The following is a 16077-nucleotide window of genomic DNA, read 5'->3' as shown; positions in this document are numbered from 1 at the left end:
TTACAAAAAGGTATATGTAAGCTATGACCTTTCCTCATTTGCAATCTTTTTTAGTCTTGAAAAAAGATACTTAAGAGTCACTTGATTTCTTAGTATATGAACGTGTGGGTGATAACCAGAAAATGGTTACCGATTAATTTCATATCTGTTTATAATTTTTCAAAATTTCAAGCTTTTATTATTTACAAAATAGAGATAAGTATAAAACTTAAGAAAACATCAAACCACTTGCACTATTGCAAATAATTTGATGGTTATATATGGCTTGCAGAATCGGTCGTGTTTGTGCAAACTATCAATTTTCCATAATATTCGCTGCTGTAAGAATTTTCAAAATTGAAAAATAGCATTAAGCTCGACCAAAAAACTCCCTTGAAAAAGAGCACGTAGAGCTGAATTATAGATGATAAATTCGGAGACTAAGCTCAAGATTAAGTTACATTTTGGATTTTCTTTTGTTCTATACTTTAGCTATTATTAGTTCAACAAATTTTTATAATATTTCAATAAATTATCTTAATAGGGGGTACAAATTAGTTTAATTATAGAGGCCAAAAAAAAAAACAAGGAAGTAAATCCGATATTTTCAATAAATACAGATATAAAGAACATAATTTACATAAAAATTTAAATTCACTTTAAACTTAAAATTATAAGTAGTACATATAATGTTTTGGCTGAATATTTCACATAAAAAAATATAATAAAAATAAAACGAATAAAACACTATTTAAATTACAAAAGAAAAAAAAATAACTGTAGGCATTTTTCTTATTACATTAAAATTATTCTTAATGTAATTTTTGTTTTTAAATTTCTATAAATACATTTTTTGAATTATATCTGAAAAATTTTTATTCAAAAGTGTAAAAGTGGCTGCATGCGAAGAGAAAAATGTATACAATTAAACAAACAAACAAAAAACAATATACAAATTACATTTATTTTATTTTAAAATGGAAAAGAAAATTTGTATTTTTACATTAAAAAAAAATTATTACAAAATACTATTTTGAACATAACGTATAGGAAACATAAGGTTGAATTAATTTTATTTTTATTTTGTACTGGAATACACATTTGACCCATTTTTTTATTAAATATTTTTTATTTAAATTGTAGCGGTTAAAATAAAATACATTTAATATTTTCACTGCTGTAATAAGCTGCTGACATCTATCTAATACACAACAAACTAAAAAAACAACATTCAACTGTGATTTTGTGACAAGTTTTAAAATCTATCGTCTAATAATAAAGCTTTTTTCTGGTTTTGCAACAAATTTAGTAGGAATTTCAAAGCCTTTTTTGACTAAATATTCTAATTATTGTGTGAATACTTAATTTATTTTGTAAAAAGCGTTCGTGATTTTAATAATATTTCTACAATCTCTACTCAGATACAAAAATCCCTAAGCAAATAAATTAAAACTTTTTAAAATAATTTAGAGCAAACTTTTTTATTATTATTTTTAAATAAAATATTATAAATTTTTTTGGCTGTTTGTGTGTAGCCAAGCCACTCTTTTTTTATATATTCCATTTTGCTATTTTTTAATATTTACATAAAATTTAAGTTATATAAATTAAATGAATATTTTTAAATTTCTTCTGTTTTTCTATTTTCAATCATTGTTCGATTTTTTTTCTGTGGAGGACGTTGTATTTAAAATTGATCCGCCTGTATTTGAACCATTCTTTTCTTCAATATACACATTTCCAACGCCACGTTTTGGTTCCATTTTGGTATCTTTTCGCACTGAAATCAGAAAAAAGAGAATATTATTATCAACTTTGTACAATTTAATAAGTTTTTAGTATTATTGGTGTTAAAAAATATGTTACAAGAAGAAATTAGAAATTTGGTGGAGGGTCGAGGAAACATTATAATATACTATTAATAAGACTAAAAGTATATTTAATCAAATTTAATATTTGCAAATTCGCTTTAATTGCTAGTTTAATATTGTTTGTTTCTAACAAAATTATTAATCAGACAACAGCGAGGGCTGCTAGTTTTAGCCGAATGTATGTAAGTTCATCTGTTCCCTCATAGCTTTTAAACTGCTTATCATAAATTGAAGAATGAGGTATCGTCGCACGATACGCAGCTTCGACGCCCTTATATATACTCACACAACAGGATTAAAAAAGATATAATATCAAAAAGTTAAAAATACTTTTTATGCTGGTATTATACTGTTCCAGCTTGATATCCACCCGCTTTGCTGGGTTTAAATGTAAAGATTGGTAAAGAAAACCGTGGCATAGCCTTCACCTCTCTTGTTCTCACTCATTCCCCTTCCATAACACTCAAAATAGGGATTGTTGTACACAGGTAAAATATACGTACAGTTTTCAATTTAAAAAAAATATAAAATAGTCATAATTCATTGAGTATATCAGAGCAGATGGCCATGGATTGTAAATGATAGCAAAGTTAAATGTTAGACTAAATTTAATTAAAAAAAATATATATATCTTCATAAATTATAGCTCATGTGTTATACTGATATATGAGGTCTATTATTGTTAAGTTTCCTCCAAGTCCTTTCATTAGTTTTTGCGTGAAAGCGTAACAAACACACAAACAAAAAAACATCCTTACTATCACATTTATAATATACTGAGTGATACCCACCCGCTTCACTGGGTTTAAAAGTAAAGATTGATAAAGATTGCTCTCGCTTATCCCCTTTCTATAACACTTGAAACAATGGTAAGGATTGTTTTACATAGGTAAAATATATGTATGGTTTTCTATATTTTTAAATGCATAAATGCAGTCGTAATTATTCATTGAGTATGTCAGAAAAGATAGTATATCAGAAATCTGTAATTTATGGTAATGTCAAATGACTACTATTACAGAAATCTGTAATTTATGGCAATGTCAAATAAAATTAATTATTAATTTTTATTTTTTATTAATATATCTTTATAAATTATATTTCATGTGTTATTCTGAAGTATGAGCTATATTGCCGTAGAGTTTCATTAAAAACCATCGCTAGTTTTACCGTGAAAGCGTAACAAACAAACAAACAAACATACAAATAAAACAAAAAAACATGCTTACTTTCGCATTTATAATAAATAAAGATAGGGACATGTTAGACATACAAACTCTTTGGCTTGCATACTTATGAATCCACTAAAATATATTTATTAAAATAAAAATATCATATCATTCATGAAAATGAAAATAAATTTTTCCAAAATGTTTAATAATAAAAGCTTAATTCACATAAATGATAACATTCAGGAAAATTTATTTGTTCTAAATTCCAAATCAGTGTATTACTCCCAAAATTAAAAATAAATTTTTAAAATAATGTATTTCTAAAATAAATTTTCGAATGGAATAAAATAATAAAATTTTTGAATGAATTACAAAATATTTTACTCAAAATTCATTGAATAAAATTTTATAAATGAGAAAAAGGTGCAAGCAGTAAATAACAAGTGAAAACAAACAATTGACTGAGTTAATTGTTGAAATACCATGTATAGACAGTGTCAATTACTCTCATTACACACATTACACACACATACATGTTGATGCGCACTCGTTTGTTTTTTTTTGACGTCAGGTAAATAACAAAAGATAATCACTTTTAAATACACACACACACACGCAACTGATATTCCTATATTAATATATACTATAAAATTTGCACCTAATTAACGCCCTCGTGGGTAAACAGTGATGTTTACGAAAAAATGTTTCAAACAAAAGTTTTTTAATTTTTGATAAGGAACATTTTTTACATTTAAACTTTTGTTCTATCTCTAATGGTTTAAAAGATGGGCCCTACGGACCCAAGACCCAATTGACCCATGATGCTCATTTACGAACTTGACCTGTCCTTTTACGTCCTGAGTACGCTGTAAAAATTTCAGCTCGATATCTTTTTTCGTTTTTGAGTTATCGTGTCCACAGACGGACGGACGGACGGACGGACGGACGGACGGACGGACGGACGGACAACCGGAAATGGACTAATTAGGTGATTTTATGAACACCTATGACAAAATTTTTTTCCTAGCATCAATATTTTTAAGCGTTACAAACTTTGGACTAAACTTAATATACTATGTATATTTCATATATACATGGTATAAAAACCGTATTATATAGTAAATGTGTCCGTCAGGCCATCAAGTCTGGTTGTTAAAGAATTGACTGTTGAACTAACTGAATTGAACGTACGGACACGGACCAAAGTAGCGACAGACTGATGGACATTTGTGTGTATTTAAATGCGTGTTCACTGTGACATATCTATTATTTTACACATGTACAATGTATTTAAAAAGTCTTGTAAATTAGTTCTTTATTGCGCTTCGTAACATTATAACAATGGAGTTCATGAACCTTTAACTATAATCGTTTAATTAAGCGTTTGTCAGAAAGATGACGAAAATGAAACACAACTTAACTTATTAAAAAGAAGTTTAAATCTGAAAAAAAACGTCTACAAAATCAGTCTATACTTCACAAAGCAAAAAAAAAACATAAGTCAGTCTTCACAAGTAAAGTGAAAAACTTTTTTCTATGCTTAAAGTACTAATTAAAAAGGTTAAGACTGGTTTCATTTAAGGTAAGTATAAAATTCTTTTTCTCTACTTTGCCATGATATTGGATTCATTAGAAAGTTATTTTTATGTCATTTGTGTTTAAATATGGTTTTGAGCCTAACGAGAGCGTGGCTGGCTCATATGATACACACTCTTAAACTGTTTGGGCTGTATACGTGCAATACCACGGCAAATGTATGTTTCCAATTGGTTTTATAGATGTGGTTTATCGACGAAAAACTTAGGGACTTCACATATCCCCACAGTTAATAATTTCTAGGTGCGAGTATAACATTTACAATTGGAGCAATTTTTCAAAATTTTTGAAACTTTATTTTGGTGTAGGTTTATTTACGGTGAGTATTAAAAATAAAATAAAATTTTTCAGTGTAAGTCTCATTGTAGGACCAATGTATAATTGTTATGAGTGGAATGGTGAAAGTCCATACAAAAACTAGACAATATATGTTTACGATTTCGGTGTTAAAAAAAACTAAAAAACACGCTTTTCTAACTTGCTGAACTAAAAGGTAGAAAATAATTTCCTTAAATTCCAAAAAATCATTTTATCTAAAAAAGCGTTGAGTGCTAAATTTCAATTATTGTAAATATTTTATAGATAGATATTGATAAAAGTAAAATCATTATAAAATATCTTAAAAAGCACCCCTCGCTTTTTTTAAATAAAGTGATTTTTTTGAATTTAAAGAAAATGTTTTCTACTTTTTAGTTCAGCTAGTTGGAAAAGCGTGTTTTTTAGTTTTTTAAACTATTAATAATTTTGTGTTTTTTCAGACTATTATTTATTTATCAAAAATTCAGTATAAATATGGTGGAAGCGCAAATAAATTTATATATTTCCGTTAATTATGAAATCGTTAATTCTGAAAATCCTGATCAGAATAATCAAATAATCTGGATAAATAATATTGTCATCGGCCCTTGATAAGTTCGCCAAATTTCGAGTTAATCCGACGTTTTAAAGTGGGTCAAAAGCATGTTCCAAGTTTCCATTACATACTAACATACTAAAATACGTATGAAGCTAATAAAAGCGTTAATATTGTAATTTTTATTGCCACAGTAATATTCTGTGCCCGTTTGAAAACATTTCTTCACCTTCAGGTAGAACGTCTCTCGATAAAAGGTGTATTTTCATTTCAAATAAAGTTGATTAAAAAATCTTGTATAGAAGGATGCAGCAGTATTAGTAAACTTATGTTGGAAATTTTGCTTTATGAATAAGCGTTTGAAAACCAAGACTAATTATTGTTAATTTGAAATTAAAAACCTAAAAAATTTATTTCAACGTTATACTCGATTAGTAGATTATGGTTGTATGGTTAATAAATTTGAAATAATCTGTATAAAATTTTTAAATTTAATGTATCATTAAGACAACAAAATAAATCACACGTCTTCTATTTTTTATTGATCTATATTAAAAATTAAATAGGTTGCCAAAAAACGTTAATGACCAATTTATAAAAATATCGATTGCTTGGATAAAATTTTATCGGGCTAATAGGAAGGAGTTTAATGATTCTTATTATTTTAATCTGAGTTTTGAATCGTTAATGAAAGTAATTATGTAAATATGATATATTAGAAGATTAAACCAGTAATTTTACCTACATATATGTTGCTTTATGAAGATCGTTTTGAAATATAGGTATTGACCGATACCTGACAGTTTAAGGGTATCAGTTCTGAATTTCTGAAAATTACACTTTTGAGATGTGAGACTACGGAAACATCACTGTTTTTTTTTATTTACTTTCTTATTAGAGTATCAAAAAACTGAATATTGAATTTGAAATTGGTAGAGCATGTAAATTTTTGCTGGACACTCCACTTTGCTATCAGAAGAATACCTTAAGAGAGTGTATCGATTTTATGTACATCATTTAAAATTTTTGAAAAAGTGAAGAATGATATCTAGTCTTGCAAAGTTTTAATGTCAATTTTCTGCGTAGCTCGCATTGATCTATAATAAACATTGTGTTTTATACAGGGTGAACCATTTTAATCTATTATGGCTAGTAGCTTGTTTTGTAGTTATCCAATCAAAATACTTAAACAAAAGCTGCAGAGTTTGGTGAGAGACACCATGTTCTGACATCAGGTTGAACCTAGTTCTTTGACTTGCAATATGAATCAATTTAGATTCTAAAAGATAAGAAATAAAATAACACTTTAAATAAGAAAGTTGATCCTCATAAAAAAACAAATATTTTTTATTTTTGAAAAACGTTAGAAAATATGACTTAAAAATATGCTTTATTCAAAAGTTGAAGAGCAATAGACGCAATTCGCCTGTGTCCATGACTTTGACCTGAAATTCTAGCTTCAAGGGCATTAATCATTAAATGATCTTGAAAATTTATCGAAATAAAAGTTATTAAGGTAAAAGGGCTTAAAAGTTATTAACACAGACGAATGCCCTTGATAACTTTTGGCTAAAGCATTTTTCTATAGCTAACATATCTTCTTTCGATTAAATGCAATAACGACATACTTTTAAGTCACATTTCATCCGAAAGCTAACGATTTTCGAAAACAATGTTTTAAATAAAAAATGTTCGGTTTTTAATGAGAATCAACTTTCTAATTGAAAGTGTTATTATATCTCTTACCTTTTCGAATCTAAATTGACTATTAAAGCCATCTGGAGAACAAAATCCAATCTAATGTCAGAACATGATGCCCCCCATCAATCTCTGCCACTTTATTTTAAGTTATTTTATGATTGATTAACTACAAACCGAGCGATTATCCATAATAGATTTAAGCAGTCCACCCTGTATAGATCAATTGTAGTGTATTGGTCTTGTGATGGTTACAAACTTTAATTTTGTTTTCAATGTAAGTAATCAGATTTGTAAGAAAATTTCGATTATGAAAAGTGAAAATTATGTGTTATTGTGCGATTCTAGGTATGAAGCAACCTAAAATTATTAACTCTGTTTTATACTGTGTTTGACAAAAAAAATTTTATACGGAGTTTAATAATCCTTCTGACATCAGTTGTTGATGTTACAGATTTTTTTTACTATTTAGAAGAATATAAAATTTCGAAAGCTCAAAGAAAGTAAGTGAATGTGATTTTAAGTTTCATTTGTAGAAATTTATTGTAGTTGTTTCTATTGTATCTAACAAAGAAATCCTGATTTTAACGAGTAGAAAAATTGTTATTTTATATTTGTATCGCCAAGGCTTTTCATAAAAATTTGTAAAGGTGTAATGTCTGACATAACAATAAGCGATAGAATACTTATAAAACAAAGGTAAGAAGAATATATAGAACGACATAACATTTCATAAACATAAAAAGGTATTCATACTTAAAAAGTAAATATTTTATTCATAGTTTTTGTTTGTAAACAGAATGATTTGGATATGAAAAGAGAAAATAATTCTGGGGAAAATTGTAGTCGATATACTTAAAAGAATAGCATGTTGATTTATTTAAATAACTGAATAAATATAAAAACCAAATTTTGTGCTTGAATTTACGTACATACGCGAAACTTTGCAGAGAAGTGTTTTTCGATTTCGCTTTTATAGGTCAATTTCAGCGTTTTTGAAAATTTGTTTTTATTTTCGCGCTTTATAAATCTACCTGGGACTTCCGGCTGGAGGCCCTTTGGCCAATAATTTGTCGCATATCCTTTTTCTTTTTGTTTAAGTTTTCGAAGATCATCCTGGTGTCTTCAGCTTATATAATCATTTTGACTAAACCGATTATCAAAAGGCCATGCGCAAAATGAAAGAATTTTGGACCTTACTGAAGACCTCTAAAATTATTTAATGTTATAGCTTATGGCCTTCAGGCTCTTAAAAATGGGCAGATCTTGAGATATAAGGTCGTGGTTTCTTCAAAAGGATTAGCTAATTTTGATAGATGAGTGTATTCAAGTTATCCAGACTATAAAGTACGATGTTTAAGCTGAAAACTACATTTTTATGGGACTAAACGAAAGAAATTTACGCAAGGACTAAGATAAATTATGAAAAACAGTGAAAACAAACAGTAACTAATTGAGTCAGTTGTTGAAAAACCCTGTATAGAAAATATTGGATGTCAGTATACTTGCATTATTTTTAATAAATTAGAAAAGTTTAAAAAAACCAACAGAATTATGGCATTCTTTTGGCTTCCATTTCTTTTTATTTTTGAAAGTAATTTTTAGGATTTTTTTTCATTTTTCGAAAATCTTTCACAAGACTACTAATTAAAGCTACCTACAAGTTTTTAACTTCCTGTCTAAAATATAGATGTTTTAGTTATTGAGGTCGTGAAAAGATTAATTAAAGATACTGAGACCAATGCCGAAATTATTCGTTTAACTTATAAACGCTTTGTATTTTGAGTAAAAGAGGTTTGAGGCTCTCAGGGATCCAAAAAAATTTATTAATTTATAGAGGTTTTTACGATAACGAGGATTAAGTTATCGAGATTCTACTTTATTCAATAACACTCAATTTTGATTCGAATTTACGACTGGAAAACTGCAGTTACTTTCTATCATGAAATTAAAAAGTATGATATGAAGTACCTAATTCACATACTTTTAAATCCTTTTCTCATAATGTGATAAAAAAACAATGTCTAAAGTTTAGAACATTTCTGTGAAATCTAAAAAACCTCTGATCTTGTATCTACGTGGTTTTATGGACTAAAGCCGATGTTCTTAAAAAACCGCATAGAATCGAGCAATACTTTTGGGACTTACGATGCTAGAATAGGTAGGTTTTTTTATTTTTGGGTCTAACAAGTCTAACAATATTCGTTTACATGGTTCCATACCTTTTGAAACCATTGTCATATTTAAGTCGATCCAAACTATTAGCATATAATAAATATTATTATATGTATTTATTATGTACAGTGTTGATATTGCGGAAGCTCGTATTATGTGTAAAGATAAATAAACAGGAAATGTAACACATCGGTTTCAGTTTAAAATAACTTCGAATATTATTATTATTATTATTATTACTATTTTGTGTGTATTTTCTGTTTCTTTTAGTTAATATTCATATAAAATATTTGATATAAAAAAGGATGGACAACCGAAGATTTATTTCAATTTTAAAATACAGTAGAATTCGTTTACTGTCACTTCTTACATAGGGTGATTTATTAACTCAGTGAATAACTTGAGAAGATGATAAGAGGTACTAAGCCAAGAATGTTAAGATTGGGCCAATTAATTTTAGATAAAGTTTCGCAATGGCAATACAGTCTCACTTTAATTGGAAATACAGTCTCATTTTAATTGGAAACATGGTAATTAGTTAGTAAAAGCCACCTTTTACAGGAAATGTTTATTTAACAAGTGAAATTTACAAAGGCCGAAAAACCTCCGACAATTTTTTCGGGTACGGAACCTTAAACTCGCACTTAATGAAATTACCCTTTTCCTTCGAGCCTTCTCTAAACTGAACCAATTTTGAAGATCATCGCCTATTCTTTAATTGTTTCGGATACGGAACCTTAAACTTGCACTTGAAACATAACTAAGAATACTCTCCATTAAATTACCTTTCAAACGAAACAAGAAATCAAAATCGGATCATTGTTTTAGGCGCTATGATGCCATAGACGGGCAGGCAGATAGATACACACATAGCGGTCAAACTTATAACACCCCTTTTTGGTTCGGGGGTTTAAAAACCGAAAAATTTGAGAGTAACTGCTATAGGAACTTTACCCTTTTCAGTTTATATCTACAAAAAATCTTTCGTAATACACAATCGGTTTAATCATAATATTAAACGTCGTAAAATTCGTAATACACAAAGTTTAATATTAGGGTTTTAGGGGAAATCTACGAAAACTTAAGATCACATAAAGGAGTTAGAACATCAGAAGAGGAAGCAAAAAAGAAGGAAAGGCCTGAATTGTAATTAATGTTATTGCAAGTATAATCACAAAAATAAAATGAATAAATTAATTTCCAGATTTTATCAATTAAAATTTGATTCTAACAAATTTTACGGTATTTAAGTTGGAAAGTTTTTATTTAGAAAATTTTTTTCAAATACAATTTTGAGAAAATATTTCTAACCTAAAAATATTAATGAAATTTTATTAATATAAAACAACATCCGTTCTTATTAAATATAATTTATAAATAGTTAAAATTTATTCATAGATTTTATGAATGTAAGAGAATGTTATTTTAGGTGTTTGTGTGTTTCTATATAACTTTGTATTTGTCCTCCTCCCCGTATCTATATCCGATCCCCATTTTTATTGAATGTGTGGCCGTTTAGAAGACGGGAAGATTAGTTTATTTCATTGATACAAATATACATGTTTTGAATGTAAATATTCAATTTAAATCAAAGAAAATGTTTTAAAAATTTAAATATGTAGAACTTTTATCTGACGAACGTCCAAACAGAAAAACTACACATATCTATTGGAACATACGTTCAAATTTTCGACGCCATAATTCTCTTAAAAAAAAGGATGTTATTAGAATGAAACTTTTGTTTATGGGTCGAAAAGAATTGGTCGATTTCAATGTGAGTTTTTTTAAATTGATGGCCGGTTTATTTGAAGTGGTTCTTAGTTATGTGTGATAATGATTATTTACGTAACTAGTGGGTTAACAGCATTATTAACGTACGCCTACGAAATTTGCACAAGTTCGTAGCACGAGTTGGAGAGTCGTAGAAGTTCGTTAATAGTTTTGATAACACATATCGTACAAAACTTTATCTACGCCTTTAAAATGTGAAAATAAACGATAATTATTATTTAAAATTTGACATGGCTTGTCGAGAAAAATAAATTTGACATGGCTTGTTGAGAAAAATAAAAATTTAAAAATTTACTATAGTAACTGAATTCATTCCCTAGTGCGGTAATGAACTATTTTTTCCACGTATACTGAGTCAGAAAAGTACTTCTTTTCTCAGGGGCGTAGTCGCCGTATTAGCTCAGTTGGTTAAGGCGTATCCAATTCCGTCCGCGGTAAGTATGCTTAGGGTAGCGGGTTCGATTCCCACCGTCGCCTCTGAAATTCAGGACCTGATAAATGAAATTATCAGCGGAAAGGTGGTAAAACACATATATGGTATCACAATGGGCTATATAGTTTAATTTTGTTTTTCGTGGATAGCCAATATAACCTAACCTAGAGAGTTGAAGGATATTTATAATGGTGGAAGCGCAGAGTAGTAAATTTAACATAACATCTATTTTGTTATAAAACCACCAGAATAGTATTTTAATTTCGCTAAATCCATATGCAATATTATTTCAATATTCATGAAATCTAAGTCGTACTTAGCGGGTGAGGTGTGTTGTTATGGCTTTATAATTTTAGGAATATTATTAAAATCTTGTCTGAGCGAATTTTTATTCAAAATAATGTCCTGATTAGAATATTTCAATCAAACTTGTGTAAATACCTAAACTTTTTACATAACTTATAATTAAATTTTTCTGAATAAATATATAAATTATTTTGAAAATAATATTATTTTATTTCTGAAAAAATTATGATTACTTTAATCATATACCTACTTCTGAAGAATGAAATAAATTGAAATATATAATTTCAAATAAAACAAAAAAATAATATTTACTTTAAATTATTACAGTGTTTAAAGAACAGAATCAAACATAAAAATGTTAAGTGGAATTTGAAAGTATTCTTTTGATAGAGGTTCTGTATACAAGTAATAGAGAAAGGTATAAATAAAAGGTTTATGACAAGTAATAAAAAAAAAGGTTCGATAAAAATTGCTCTCAATTACTGTAGCTCTGGAAAATTGTTCGTACAATAAACTGCCAGCTTGATCTAGCTATCAATTTTCCGTTATTGATTGATTTTAGATATTTTATTAAAAGTGAAAGGATATAATTCCCCCTTTTGCGTAGCTTCCATTTAAGGTAATTACGTAGTTGTATATATTGTAAATTTATCGGGTACAAATTAAAAGGTTATAGAAAAAATATTGAAGTAAAATCCGGGCCTCGCTTTCTAGATTAGTTCGATGTAAATGACGTCACTTGATACCGATTTTAAGTATCATATCGCCCTTAGAGGAATAATAACCAGACTAAGTCTAAATGAATATTGATAGGGAATAAAGAAGATTGACTAAGCTTAGAAACTAAGACTAGTCCAATGTTGAATTAACATTGAACGATAAAGTCAAGCTGAAATGTTAGATATTGGCTCAAGCCTGAATGTATTTATTAGCTGGGCTAATCCTTGGATCAGGATTAGTAGACCAGGCATTATTTAGCTAGAGCAAATACAAACCAAGAGCTGGAAAACGATTACTAGCAACCAATTACGACTCTATGGTCTGAGTGAAATTTTGGCCTTGCTAGTCTTTGGATCAGGACTATGGCACACCAGGAATTACTTTATTAACCTTGGCTAGAGCTTGAGCAAATACAAACCAAGACCTGGAAAACGTTTGCTTGCAACCAATCTCGACCCCATCGTCAAGCATGGAATTTCCTACTTGGGTGGGTCAAGGTATTGATTCAACCAAGCATGTGCCTCAATGTAGACAGTCACCTAACTTAAAAATAAAACTTGAGATTTGGTAGTTTGCAAGAGATAAGTTGTATCTGTTGTTTTGAATGTGGAAAAACTAAACCAAAAAAAGATTTGTGCTTGAATGTTTTTGAAACGGGGATACTCTTTTTCATGAATTTTGAGCAATCGGGCAAAGATTAAAATAGTGCTTAAAAATATTTTAGATCTTCTTTATAGTATACAATAAAGGAAAGATGAGTAAGAATATTAATATTAATTTAGGATCAATATGGAAATTTGAACTTTTTTTGAGATAAACCATCAAATATTACAAAAAAGAAACCCTATTTTGATACAGAGCCCTTAAATACATTATGAAATTACTTCACAACCATAAAATAATAATTTTATTTGAAATAATAATAATTTAAAGAGAATATAAATAAAAAAAATAGCATCGGTGGTTAGTTAAGTTTACTTACTCCGTTAGTAATTAAAATAATATTAGTTTTTGAGGTTGTGTATGAATGCTACTCTTTCAATGTTTATACCATGTATTGAAATGTATATGAAAGGTATACTAAGTTTAGTCCCAAGTTTGTAACGCTTAAAAATATTGAAGCTACGAGCAAAATTTTGGTATAGGTGTTCTTTAAATCACCTAATTAGTCCATTTCCGGTTGTCTGTCTGTCGTCTGTCTGTCCATCTGTCATCACGATTACTCAAAAACGAAAAGAAATATCAAGCTGATATTTTTTTAGCTTAGGAGGAAAAAAGTGAAATTGGGCCCTTAGGACTCATCTTGTAAGCCGTTAGAGATAAAATAAAAGTTTAAACGTCAAAAATGTTCCTATAAAAAAGAACCAACTTTTGTTTGAAACATTTTTTTCGCAAACATCATTGTTTACCGTGAGAGCGCAAATTGTATAGTATGTATTATATGGGAATATCAGTTATATATATGTGAAATGTATGAATGTAATGTGACAGAGTAATCAACACTGCCTATACATAGTATTTCAACAATTAACTCAGTCGTTTGTTTATTTTCACTTGTTTATATACAAACTGAACATACAGCAGATACCTAACAAATTTTTTTTAAATACATTATTTTCATCATAAATTATTATTATATTTTTTTATGATTTATAACTTTTTGGTACTGTAAACATTGAAGAAATAAAAATGTTGAACATAAATAATTATTATTTATTTCATAAAGTCAGTAGGACCTGGGTGTGTTCGCGAATATATTTCAAAGTTTATATTAAAATTTGCACTCGGTTCATCGTTTCTTTGTGTTTTTGATATTATTTATTTCTTTGAACTATTTGCACATGGTTAAAAGTAAGATTTTATTGGTATAAATTAGGAATTTTTGAAGGGCATTAGTTCTATAATATGCCAATTAAATAAAATATTTATATGACTTTAGAATCAAAGTATATAGAAGTTAATGATAATATAAAATATACGTTTTTCTGTACAAAGAAATAAAGCATTTTTACAAACAGTATTAGAACCATACTGTATAACAATATTAGAACCATATAATGGAAGATCCAGGCCAAAAAATATTCGTTGAATTTACTAAAGCTGATCATTTGAGGATTGGTTACAGTAGTTGTGTACAACATATACTGCGGTCAGTCAAGTGAACGGTAGAACAGGGGTCAGATATATGCTATCGAAACGGTGAAAATTGATATACAGATTGTATATTGCATATAAATAACAGTTATGACTGTCATTCAGTTAAGTGTTAGAACAGGGCTGGTCAGTCAGCCCTTATGTATGTACAATAAATAAATAAGATTAAGTTATGATTGCCGTAATATTTAAATAAATTTATTAAAGCTGAAAATTGTTATACAGCTTATATATTGCATACAGATAACAGTTATGACAGTCTATCAGTTAAATGTTAGAATAGGGCTGGCCAGTCTGCCCTTATTTATGTACAATTAATAAATAAGATTCATTTATGATTTCCGTGGTATTTAAATGAATTTATTAATGCTGCTAATTTAAGTACCACGTAAAACATTTTCGATTTCGTTGACGTATATCTGACCACTGTTCTATTCGCTTGACTGGCCGCAGTATGTTTGTGTGCACAACTACTATATCCAATCCTCAAATGATCAGCTTTAGTAAATTCAATTCAATTTGCCTTGGCTCTTAATTCAATAATATATAATGATTATTCCAAGAGTGTAATGTCCCCAATAGATTTGCATTTATTACAAAAAAATGTTTTGAATACCATATCTAGATCCCATTTCCATCAATTGTTGTGATTTCTTCAATTAACTATTCTATCTTACTCCAAAAACTGCTACCAAACACGTTTGCTTCGAACAAAAAAATTCCTATAGAAAATTGAAAGTCCCACTTTCAGCACTGTACTGTCCTGTCCTGTCAAGAGTCCCATCACCCTTCTTTACTGTGTTCTAATAAGTTTCAGGCGAGCACAATCGAATGGCCTAGCTGTGTGTGCAGTAATCAAGACTTTGCTTGTCGTAGTCATTCTTTGATTCGGTAAATTACGAAACATCTTGCTATGGAGTAACTACCAAAAATTCAAGAGTTTGAAAAATACTTCAGGGGTTGGATAAACTTGTTTTCTTGGTTTTAGTATCCAACAAATTATTACTGTTATCAGTAACAGTGATAACTAAGGTATGTTTGTCACAAAACTCTTTGTTGTACCTCACCTTTTTCAAATGACTGTGTTATAAATTGCATTTGTCCGTATTTTTATTACAGTAACTAACGAAATACTTTACTACCCTATATATTGTACAAAAACATTTTGTGTTAATTAAATTTATTTAACAATACGATGGTTTTCAGTTTATTAAGTAATTTTTATATTAGTTTTTTTTTTCTCTAGATATACAGTCCATCCATCCAGCTTGTCGATATGGTTTGAATAAAAAATGTCATTCGGTATTCATATAAAATTTACAGAGAAAT

At 28.5% G+C, this 16077-nt stretch overlaps 1 protein-coding gene across 1 annotated transcript in view; it reads right to left on the bottom strand.

Moving 5' to 3' along the window:
• Window positions 1-1625: 1625 nt before the first annotated feature.
• The window catches only part of LOC123294101 (tumor necrosis factor receptor superfamily member wengen), a 203237-nt gene continuing 188785 nt past the window's right edge, over window positions 1626-16077 (bottom strand). Inside the window, exon 4 of the mRNA XM_044875186.1 lies at window positions 1626-1759. Within this exon, the coding sequence (XP_044731121.1) occupies window positions 1626-1759 (134 nt within the window). The remainder of the gene's footprint in view (window positions 1760-16077) is intronic.

This window comes from Chrysoperla carnea, chromosome 2 (genome assembly GCF_905475395.1).
Source record: "Chrysoperla carnea chromosome 2, inChrCarn1.1, whole genome shotgun sequence".
NCBI lineage: Eukaryota > Metazoa > Arthropoda > Insecta > Neuroptera > Chrysopidae > Chrysoperla > Chrysoperla carnea.
The sequence above is the reverse complement of the archived record's forward strand: the minus strand, read 5'-3'. Positions and strand labels throughout refer to the sequence as shown.